The sequence below is a fragment of the Plectropomus leopardus genome, chromosome 20, assembly GCF_026936395.1.
Source record: "Plectropomus leopardus strain MGB_pleo_1.0 chromosome 20, ASM2693639v1, whole genome shotgun sequence".
Lineage (NCBI taxonomy): Eukaryota > Metazoa > Chordata > Actinopteri > Perciformes > Serranidae > Plectropomus > Plectropomus leopardus.
The window spans coordinates 3,436,981-3,449,383 of NC_142195.1; the positions used below are offsets into that span (position 1 = coordinate 3,436,981).

At 40.4% G+C, this 12,403-nt stretch overlaps 1 protein-coding gene across 2 annotated transcripts in view; it reads left to right on the plus strand.

The window, feature by feature from the left end:
* The window catches only part of dcc (DCC netrin 1 receptor), a 352,843-nt gene that overhangs the window by 161,145 nt on the left and 179,295 nt on the right, over window positions 1-12,403 (plus strand). For both annotated transcript variants that reach the window (XM_088070760.1, XM_088070761.1), the window contains 2 exons: window positions 2,251-2,405; window positions 4,287-4,407. In XM_088070760.1, coding sequence (XP_087926886.1) covers window positions 2,251-2,405; window positions 4,287-4,407 — 276 coding nt within the window. The remainder of the gene's footprint in view (window positions 1-2,250; window positions 2,406-4,286; window positions 4,408-12,403) is intronic.

Genomic DNA, 12,403 nt, shown 5'->3' on the forward strand with positions numbered 1-12,403 from the left:
TCCCACCGACACGCCTTCCGTTGGGGAAGTAGGGCCTGGGGACTCGGGGGTGGGCTCCTCTATCTCTGGGGCTGAGGTTACTGAGGTGGTCAAAAAGCTCCTCGGTGGCAGGGCCCCGGGGGTGGATGAGGTCCGCCCGGAGTTCCTCAAAGCCCTGGATGTTGTGGGGCTGTCGTGGCTGACGCGACTCTGCAACATTGTGTGGACATCGGGGGCAGTGCCCTTGGACTGGCAGACCGGGGTGGTGGTCCCTCTTTTTAAGAAGGGGGACCGGAGGGTGTGTTCCAACTACAGGGGGATCACACTCCTCAGCCTCCCTGGTAAGGTCTATTTGGGGGTACTAGAGAGGAGGGTCCGCCGGATAGTCGAACCCCGGATTCAGGAGGAGCAATGCGGTTTTCGCCCTGGTCGTGGAACTGTGGACCAGCTCTGGACCCTTGGCAGGATCCTTGAGGGTGCGTGGGAGTTTGCCCAACCAGTCCACATGTGCTTTGTGGACTTGGAGAAGGCATTCGACCGCGTCCCTCGGGGAGTGTCCTGTGGGGGGTTCTCCGGGAATATGGGGTTTCGGACTCCCTGATACGGGCTGTCCGTTCCCTGTATGACCGGTGCCGGAGCTTGGTCCGCATTGCCGGCAGTAAGTTGAACTCGTTTCCGGTGAGGGTTGGACTCCGCCAGGGCTGCCCTTTGTCACCGATTCTGTTTTTTATGGACAGAATTTCTAGGCGCAGTCAGGGTGTTGAGGGGGTCCGGTTTGGTGACCTCAGGATTGGGTCCCTGCTCTTTGCAGATGATGTGGTCCTGTTGGCTTCATCGGGCCTTGACCTTCAGCTCTCACTGGATCGGTTCGCAGCCAAGTGTGAAGCGGCTGGGATGAGAATCAGCACCCCCAAATCCGAGACCATGGTTCTCAGCCGGAAAAGGGTAGCGTGCCCCCTCCGGATCGGGCACGAAGTCCTGCCCCAAGTGGAGGAGTTTAAGTACCTCGGGGTCTTGTTCACGAGTGAGGGAAGGATGGAACGGGAGATCGACAGGCGGATCGGTGCAGCGTCTGCAGTAATGCGGACTCTGCGCCGGTCTGTCGTGGTGAAGAGGGAGCTGAGCCGAAAGGCAAAGCTCTCGATTTACCGGTCGATCTTCGTTCCTACCCTCACCTATGGTCACGAGCTTTGGGTAGTGACCGAAAGAACAAGATCGCGGGTACAAGCGGCCGAAATGAGTTTCCTCCGTAGGGTGGCTGGGCTCTCCCTTAGAGATAGGGTGAGAAGCTCGGTCATCCGGGAGGAGCTCGGAGTAGAGCCGCTGCTCCTCCGCGTTGAGAAGAGCCAGATGAGGTGGCTCGGGCATCTAATTAGGATGCCTCCAGGACGCCTCCGTGGTGAGGTGTTCAGGGCACGTCCCACCGGTAGGAGGCCCCTGGGAAGACCCAGGACACGCTGGAGAGACTACGTCTCACAGCTGGCCTGGGAACGCCTTGGGGTCCCCCGGGAAGAGCTGGACGAAGTGGCCGGGGAGAGGGAAGTCTGGGTTTCCCTGCTTAGGCTGCTGCCCCCGTGACCTGACCCCGGATAAGCGGAAGAAAATGGATGGATGGATGGATGGATGGATGAAATGTATAAATAGGTTTTTTTGTTCCCGACACATTTTTTTTCTTTTTATAATTTATGTAATCTACTTATTTCTTGTAATTTGTAGAATATTTCTTACCAAAGCATTCATTGTCTTTTATCCATAGTTTTGAAAGAACTTGAGGCAAATTTCTCAAATTTCAAAGGTTTAAATGCTTGTGAAAGGTGTCTGAAAGCAGCACAAGAAAAGTGATGTTGCTCCATGTTTCAAGGGGTTAACTGTGTGGGGAATATGAAATAGTGCATTATGTAAAAGTAGTCTTTGCTTCAACATAAAAATCATACCGAGAGTTTAATGAAGATTAAATAGATTAAATAATTGTTTATTTTCAGTGTACTATTTCAGTCACATTAGCTGGAGTCATTGTTTTGTAACAGGTGAACAGAAATCCTTAAATATTTGAATGAAGTAATGAGCTGAGGACTGACTTTGTAACTGTGTTAATTAGTTTGTAATTAAATAAGTTAGTTGCAGAAAGTTGCTAATGTGAATCACAGTAACAACACTGGAACTGATTCAGTGTTTGGCTACGACATACCAGCAGAGAGGAAGAGAAGAGGAGGAGGCGTTCAAGTGTTCCTCTGTTGTTTATGTGCTGTGTTGTTTCTTTTCTTTCTGCAGTGCCTCCTCAGTTCCTGAACTACCCGACCAACACGTACGCCTACGAGTCCACGGACATCGAGCTGGAGTGCGCTGTGACAGGAAACCCGCCACCAACTGTCCGCTGGATGAAGAACGGAGAGGAAGTCATCCCCAGCGACTACTTCCAGATAGTGGTGAGTCACGCTGAACTCAGAAACTATATACACATGCACATATTCTCTATATTTACATCCCAAATATGGAAAGTACACCCCCCTCAAGTCTACATGTGGAGACACTCTGTGACAGTAAAAATAACCATATCTACAGTTGTTTATGCACAGTGACGCAGGGTGTAGCCGCCATCATCTCTCCAACTCTCTACTGTGTGCTGCTCCTTTTACACTGCCTGTTCAAGGTCAGAATATCACGCCATTATGCCGCCTTGCCATTTTGTATAAAAGGTGCAATTGCAGAATGGAGGGGCAGAGTCTTGCCTTTGTGTATTTTTGTTTCATTTTGGAATTTCCTGCTCAGCTCCTACAATAACTTTAAAATACACTGTGGAAACTAAATTTGTACATTCAGACTGTTAAGTGTAAAAAATGCTCCACTGAAACCCGTCCAAACTGCAATTTTTGATCCCACAGCCATCAAAGCATAAAAACATGCTTTGTATTATTTCTAGGTGTCATTCTGGGCTTTTGCCTTGGAATATGTTATTTTTACAATTTTCCACCTGATGACATAATTTTTACAATATTTGGTATGTGAAGAAAATACATGCATCATGGCATCATAACAAAAAACCTGACATTTTAAGGGTTAAAATTCTGAAAATTAATGAATATTTGAAATTTGACATCATATTAATGTATTATTTTTTGTAGCCTGATTTTGAAAAGGGCATTTTGTGTACAAGAAGTGTTAAAAATCAAATACAGCCCAAAACTCTCTGCCACGGTCATTATTTTATGGATGTGAGAAGTCAGGCAGACTAAAATACATGAATAAATAGAAAGCTAATAGAGTTCAATTAAAGGTCAGACTGCCATTCAGCACTCAGCATTGATGCGAAAATGCAGTGCAGTGCCAAAATTACAGAGGGCAGTCATCAATTTGGTCCAAACTCACAGACTTTAACTGTCTAGCATCTACAGGAAGTGTTTCATTCATGGTGTATTATTAGTGATTGAAGAAAAAGCAAAAGAGAATCAGCTGGATTTTTAAAAAAATCCACAGTAGAGAGATGAGTAGAGAACAGTATTTGTGTTAAAAAGAGAAAGTGAGAGCAGCAGAGTGGTGAAGATCACATGACTCTTAATCTGACATCAAGACATAATCTGATAATCTGGATATTGTTTACAGTAACATCTCTTATCCAATTATCTAACACTATTAAAAGATAACACATGTGCAGACACGCACACAGACACACACACACACACACACACACACACACACACACACACACACACACACACACACACACACACACACACACACACATGCCCCTCAACTCTCTCACAGGTGGTTGACGGTTTTATTAACCCTGTGAAACCTGGGCAAATTAATGTGATTTCTTTGAACACGTGAAGAATGCAATGAGCAATTTAAGAAATGACACAAAAATTAGCAAAAAATTTGTGAAAATGTACAAAAATTACGGGTTGCCTAAAAAGCAACAACAAGCTGACAAAAAAAAGAAAAGTAAAAAAAAAAGAAAAAGTAAATTATAAGAATAAAAAGTATAATTAAGATCATTTAGAATACACCTCAGTTATAGACATTTTTTCTTAAAAAAGATAATAAAATAAAATAATAAAATCAAAATTACTAATTACTTGCAAATTGCAGGACAATTCTTGTCAAGTTGCTCCTAGCCTTTTTTATGTTTTCCAAAGAAATCAAACTTATTTGCTCAGAGTCCAAAGGTATAATACAAGTAAAAGGCAAAAAAGTGATACTGAGCCAGGTTTCATAGAGTTAATATTTTCTCATTTGTATATCGGTCTAAACCAGACTTAATTGTATATTTGAAAGCATTTTTTGACATGTGTGTTTGTGTTACACAGGACGGCAGTAACCTGCAGATTTTGGGTCTGGTGAAGTCGGATGAAGGATTTTATCAGTGTGTGGCTGAAAACTCAGCCGGAAGCTCACAGGCGATGGCTCAGCTGCTTCTCCGAGAGCCAGGTAGGAACACACACAAAGAAACACACACAGACACACACACACACACACACACACACACACACACAGAGCTGACACATGTGATGTCCCTCTGGCTTCTGATTGTTATAAACAACCTGCTGCCATCACCTGTTGTTTTCATTCCTGTCATGACCTGATCTCCTCTCTGACCTCGCTGTCCTGTGACATCACTTGATTTGCAAAATTTCTGTCCGTTTGTTTCTTTCTTTTTCTCGCTTTGTGTTGCAGTCTTGTGAATCAATAATACCTGTTTAAAGTGTGAAGAGAGTCTTGGTTAAGTCTAAACTCAGTTGTGTTTGATTCAGCGTGACGAAGAGCAGATTAGTGTCTGACAGCCTGAAATCAGCCTCGCTGTTAGTTTTTACAATCTCCCGCTCATCAGCATACAGATAGAAACATTCAGCCACTGTGGCTGCTGCTAACTGAACATTCATAATTCTGTGCAAATGATGAATTACCTGCTACGAGGTGTAAGTTCAGGCAGCACTTTGTTCTGACAGCAAAGACAGTTTACAATATTAAATCTGCCAGCTTTAATAATAAAGTGTAGACATTTAATCACAGCAGAGATAAAAGAATCTCTTCTTTGACAAAGCTCAGGTCGTCCTTTGCATCATCAGTTGTTTTGAAATGTTCCTATTGGATTCTAATGAATAAATTGCAACGTACATGAGCAATCAGACAGTTATTAGAGCAATCCGGCTTGATATTTTAAAGCCGAAAACCGACCAGCGGAAATAACATTTAGCAAAGGACAGACATTTGGCACATTTCCTCTAATGATGAATAGCCTAGCAGCTGTCAATACTGAAAGCAAATAAATAAATCTAATAGCACACATTACTCATCATCACGCACAAATAAATTATAAGAATTGATAAGAATTAAATGAATTAATCACAGTAATTTCATTGCAATAAGAGGAGCATGAATTAGTAAAAAACAAATTGAAAAACAAATCTTGATGGATGTTCAGCTCTGTTTAATCATAGCACACGCGTCGCATAATTATGATTCATCTTCTAATGAGTCGAGAAAATCTGGTACAGGAGGTTTTTTTTTTTTAATTTAAGGTGTTTTTAGTGAAGCAAAATACAAATAAGACAGACAAACAGAAATACAAACAAAAAAGCCCCAGCACCTCTCACCCAAAGTCCTGCAAAGGCAGAAATTTCACCCTTGTTTGGAATGCTAAAAAAAGAAAATTCTGTTGAGTTAGGAATGAGGTCCTTATGTATGCTGATTAAGTATAACAGTGTTAACTAGAAAATAAGAGAAAAGGGGGACATGTTTCCATATTAAATCACAAGCCAAGGAGGTATAACGATGATAATAGGGCCATTAAAGAGCCCTGTATATTTCTATACGTTGCTGGTACAAGCTCTTCTCAGGTGTACTTTAGGATGTTAATTTATTTATCCATTACATCTGCAACGGAAGAAGTTCCACTCTTGTGGAGTGCACTTTTTCCTATCTGTGGTTGTGAGTAATATGAAGCATTTTTTTATATTATGGTATGGTTGGTTTTATTGTGGTGTAGTTTTTTAGTATATCTGACGTGATTCGGAACACATTTCCAAATAATTTCTGAGAGAGCAATTCAAAAGCATATGAAGTAAATCTCAATCATTAGTTTTTATCTCTGGCAACAGCGTGCACTTACGAATGAGTCCTAAAACCTGAAGATGAGTCTGACATGAGTGCTGACATTTCAGCTCTCGTCTCAAAGTCAATGAATTTCTTGAGAGGGTTTTCAGTTAAAAGCCTTAAATGAGGTCTGCTGAGGTCTGCTGTTCTACCTTAAGAGATTTTCATGTTGTAATCTGAGTCACTAAATATGTCACTGTGAACTTTGTAGTTTTAATTGTCTTGACAAAGGTGGTTGCTAACAAGTGGCTAAATGAGACTATAGAATGTTATCATGCCAAGCGGTGCTAGACACAGCTTTACAGGTTTGTTTGTTTACAGCCTAACTTCTGGCGATAAAATCATGAAATTGGTTTTCATTTGTGAAGATTATCTCATTGAACAAAAAGTGTCGTGAACATTTTTTTTTTGCCACAGACCTTATTTTCTGCAATGATCCAAAATTTAACGGCAAAATCCCACAGGTTTTTTGACGAAGGAACCAAGGTGACTGACTTCTCTATCAGCCAACAGAAAAACGTCAGCTCCAGGGCACTCTATTAGGGGAGGCGCTCAGGTATATTATGAGCATTGAGTCTTTGTGGAGTGTAAAAGTCTTTTTAAAAATGGAACTGTAATTGTCCGTGTTTAGTTAGGATTGTAGATTGTAGTTATGGACATCACAATACATTTATTGAAGTCATAATTGCAACACTAAAGCCAGTGTTGATTGCTGGAGTAAATGACCAACCGTCTTCACAGCCCTTGCTGTTTGGCTCAGAGGACTGTGGCTTTCCCTGGCAAATCAATGCTGCAGAATCTGACGATGTAACCACGTTCACTGTGGAGCCTCTGGACATATGTGATATCATTGGAAAGCTAAAATTCTCCACTTTACATGATTTTTAAAATCATGTTGAAAGGACTGGCGATTCAAAACTAATTAAACAATTAAGAATGGTAGTTATTTTTAGCCGTGGGTGGCTGTCTCAGTCTTTAAGGGTTAACTGAGTGATGATTACAAGTTATTATAGGGGTACCATCGTTACATGATACTAAAGTCAAAGTTATTTAAGTTGTACTTATGTGCTATTGAGATATTCAGATATAGAAGTCATCACTGCAAGTAAAGGCAATAAAAAGTTACTTAAGCAACATATTCTCATGCAATGGTTTGTGGGATATCTTACGAAGGAGTGCCCCTACTCGTAAGGTTAGATTTGAATCATGGTTGGGTGTTGTAGTGTAAAGATGTGATTTGACATGACATAACTTAAAATAACTCACTGTTGACTTTTGGGTTCACACGGGTCTCTAAGGTCACTTCTAACTGATCAATGTGATCAATGTGAAAATGCAAAAGGCCATATCTAGATCTAGTGTTTGGTTTGTTCATTCTGGGCTACTGTAGACATATGGCGGTGCAACATGGCAATCTCCGTGGACAAGAACATGCCCCCTATGTAAATTTCTATTCTTTTTTTATCATTTTTGACATTATAAAGTACATTGAGCAGACATACGGTTCATTTTAAAACAATGAAGATGATAATTTTAGTATCATATTTGAAACAATTTAAAATACAAAAAAAACCCAAAATAAAACAAAAACAATAATACAGACTTTAAATTGTATGAGAGCAATTCAAAACAACATTATTTCTTTTTATTAGAGTCAAAGAGATATTATAATTTAACACAAAACAAATGGTTATTAGGAGCACTTTAGTTTTGTCCCTTTGTAGACATAAACAGATCATTTTAAGATGACGGAATCACAACAATTCTTATTTTCAGGTGTTATACACTACAGAAAACACACTTATTATACCATATGCTCTTTCTGCCAATAAATCCCCCTAAATCCCACACACTGGACCTTCAGTGGTTGAGCTCTTACATTATGCAGTGATTCAGTGAGTGCTGAGCTCTCATGTTCAGTTTATGTTTCAGTCAGACTGAGTCACAGCTGAGGGAACAGCAGGAGGTGTCTGGTTCTGGCGAACTCATTGTTTGTTGTGCTGTGTTGTTGTTTGTGTCGGGGCTAAAAATTCAGTTAGTCATGTGGTCTGACAGCAGTTACTACCATCTGATGCACACACACACACACACACACACACACACACACACACACACACACACACACACATATAGGGGTATGAAGACGCTCAGCCAGTCTGCAGAACATCTGAGTCAGCAAGATGGAGTCACTCTGCATCTAAATGGACCAGCGGCTCTGTGTGTGTGTGCGTGTGTGTGTGTGTGTGTGTGTGTGTGTGTGTGTGTAAGAGAGAAAGAGGATAAAAAAGGGCGAGGGCCTTTGAGTGGAGTTATATTCACACTGTATATTATTGTGGTTGTGATCCTGGAGTCTGTAGGATCATCCATATTCAGTTATATCCGTATTCAATAATGAAATTCCAGATGCTGGTGTTTGCTGCTAGTGCAAAATCACTTCTGCCTTCACATTAAAAGCCTCGCAGCCAAAGAAAAGGCTGAATACCCCCCCCCCCCCCGAATGCTTTTACTTTGAAACATCAGCCTTTACTTTGAAACATTTGTTTATCATGACAGACAGACAAAGAACAGTTGAGTGAATCAGTATGTGAAAAAAGTGATCGTGTTAAACAGAGAATGTCAAAACAAATACTCCGCTAAGTGACAAGCTAACCCTTTTGACCACTAAAAACCACAAGGGTTTAGGAGTAACGGAATACAAGTAATGGCATTAAAAAACAAAATATTACTAAATATAACTGTTTTCCATTTTGGTTACAGTCTAAATTGGTGGTATTCTGAATACAGTCATGTCTTTAAAAATTACTTTCAGGGATTACTTTATTTGTTTTTTGTTTTATTTGCTTGAACGCCGTGTCTTACCTGAAAGTGATTCAAGTGGGCGTCATTGTGATTGAACTTTTATTGGACGCCCTCTGTCGTTGGCTTTGAAAGTGGAAAAGGAATGCCTAATTTGTGAAGTTAAAATAAGGGGTTATCTGCACAACACCTCCTCATTTCACAATAAAAACCTAAAATATCAATATAACATTATTTTGAGTAATCTCATGGAATATTTACAATTTAGCCCACATGTCAGGGCATGTATTTAATAATCTGTTGTGGAATAAAAGAAATCTCTGGACAAATAATGCTCTACAGCTAAGTAGCCAACTAGCTAACCAACCAAATAACTAACTGAATGACTGGTATAGCCTGATATCTTCCCAGCCGATGAACAGAAGTTCTTAAGTTCTTAAGTGACCAGCCAAAAAACTGTGACATACTTACTGAACATCTGACTCACAGATGAACTAGCACACTGGTGAGTCGACTAATTAACTCTTAGGGGCTGTTTGGTGCACTTTGCACACTTTTCGTCTTTCAGTTTTTGATAATTTTGGCTGTGTTCATGCATATGGCATACATTTTTGCAACATTTTTGTTCATTAAGTGAATTTCCAATAACTTTAAAATACACTGTGGAAACAGAATTGTTACATTCATACTGTTGAGTGCGAAACATGCATAACTGAAACCCATTCAAACTGCAATTTTTGATCCCACAGCCATCAAAGCATAAACAAAACATGCATTGTGTTATTTCTGGCTGGCATTCTGGGCTTTTGACTTGGAATTTGTCATTTTTACTATTTTCCGCCTGATGATGTACTTTTTTTTTTTTTACCATATTTGGCATATGGAGAAAATACATGCTATTTCCACTAGGAACAGTCACAGTCAAAGTCAATGCAGTATATTTAAAACTGAAAACCACATAGTGGCATTATGACAAAAACCTTGTATTTAAAGTGTTTCTGAAACTAAATTAATATTTAATATTCATGATTAGGACTGATGTTGGTTAAAAAATTGACTCAATGAAAGCAGTAAATAATATTAACGTATAATACTTTTTAAAAGCTTGATTCTGAAAAGTGCATTTTGTGTGCAGAGTGACACGGGCGTGTGTAATTTTAACTTACAATGTACGGAAAAACAGATAGCCTATGTCAAATACTGAGAAACATCTCAGTACTCATAAGCTAATAAATTAACTAAGTAATTACGTGACTTACTGAGTAACTGACAGACTGACCAACTTATTAGCTAAGTGACAGACATCCTTGTTAACAGCCAACTAGTTCAACTAAGTCACTGTTTGCTATCATAGTAACTGACCAACTGACTAACTGCTGTCACCTGTAGCCTGCTGTCATCATCTGACCCGGCCTTTCTTTCTTTCTTTCTCTTTCTTTCTTTCTTTGTCTCTGCTTTAATCACCGTTCAGTGTGCTGCTTCTCCCCTGAGCCAGCAGCGCAGATGGCAACACACATGCACACACACACACACACACACACACACACACACACACACACACACACACACACACACACACACACACACACGCCACACACACACACACACACACACACACAGACATTAAGAGGGTCAGATGGTTGGTGTTATCGCCTGGTTACTATCGCCACGGGAACCGAGCATCCCAGCAGGCTCACAGCGGCCAATCAGACATTCCCACGAGAAATCGCGGCGGGCGTGTATGTGTGTGTGCGCGATTGTCAGCATAGCACCTTGTTACCCTTGACGATGCCAGGCCTCTTGATTCTTGGAGTGACTCTTCACACACACACACACACACACACACACACACACACACACACACGCATAATAGGTTTGTTCTCTCACTTACGTACTTAAAAATCTCTCTAACGGGCCTTTACACAAATACATCTTTCTCTCAGGTAAAGTGCCATTGTGCGTGCACACACACTCACACTCACACTCACACACACAGACACACAGAGTGGAGCTGAGAGGTTTCATTAATGCAGAACACGTGCAGGTGGTGGTGCTCACACACACTGGGGTCCTGACATCTCATATAGATTTTTTTTTGTCTTTCTGTTTTCCTCCTTTTGGCAAGAAATGTAATCCCTCACTGGCTTCCCACTCACAAAAAACAACTAATTAGAGCAAACTAAAGATGTATTTTCTTATTTCCATTTTACTAGTGCACAGTTTTATTTATTTCTTTTTTTTCTGGTTTAGAACATTTCAACCAGTCATTTCATATGTTCATTATGATGAATCAGTGTGTGTGTGAGAAAGACGTAGTGAGAGGTTGATGGTGTGTTAATATTCATACATGAGTGAAAGACATTACCCCCATCTCTCTCTCTCTCGCTCTCTGTTTTACAGTCTCCTCAGTCCTCTCTTGCCCCCGCTGCAGTGCGGTTTCACTGAAATCCTGGTCTGGATCTGATCTGAGAGCTGGACCAGGGTTAAAACCCACTGATCTGATGTCTGTCTGTGGTCTCGTCCTGTCCTCCTCCTGAACCCCCGCTTTCTCTTTCATGTGTCAGTCTTTTCTTTTCCCCTCCATTAGTTTCAATCTATCCGTTCATCCTCGTCCTTTTTTCTCTCTCATGTCGGACAGCTGAGGAGTATTTCTCCGTCACTCCCCTTTTTATTCCTCTCATTCCTCCGTCCCGTCCTTCTGCTCCTTTTATCTCTTCTCTTTCGTCAGTCAGAAAATGAGACAGGATGATTTATTCAGGGCAAAAATGCTACAAGAAGTGATATAAACACTTTCAATATTTACTTCAGTTCAGCTTCAAACAATAAGTGTGTGTGTGCGTGTGTGTGTGTGTGTGTGTGTGTGTGTGTGTGTGTGTGTGTGTGTGTGTGTATGTATGTGTGTAAAGGTCTGACTTGCAAATTTATAAGGTGTTATGAATGCTTGAAGGTCAGGACACACATGTACACTGTGTGTGTGTGTGTGTGTGTGTGTGTGTGTGTGTGTGTGTGAGTGTATTTAAACCTTTAAACTCTTAGCAAATTGTTGTGAATTCTTTCAAAAATGTGTGAAAAAAAGGCAATGAGTAACTATGTAAGAAACTGCAAGGAAGTAGTGGATTTCGAAAATCATTTTAAAAAGCTAGGGGAAAATGTCTAGGGGAAAAAAGGGAAAAAACATATTTATAATGATCAAATTTACATAACTATGTGACAGAATTAAAAGAATTTTTTATACACATCTTTTAGGCCATTTCTGTTTTTCACTTTTTTATTTTCAGGTAATTTTCTTGGACTTTTTAATAATTTCTTGCAAATTTTTGGGTAATTTTTACTTTTGTGTTTTATTGCCTTCTTCCCATGTGTTTGAAATAAATTTAGCCAATTTGCTAAGGTTTCAAAGGGTTAAAGTTTCTTTTCATTGTTCCTCCATTGTTTCCGTGTTTGTTTCCTGCATTGCTTCCTTTCTTGTTCATGTATTTTGTTGCTCTGTACATTTTGCTTTATTCCATATGCCCTTGTTGTTTTTGAGACTTAA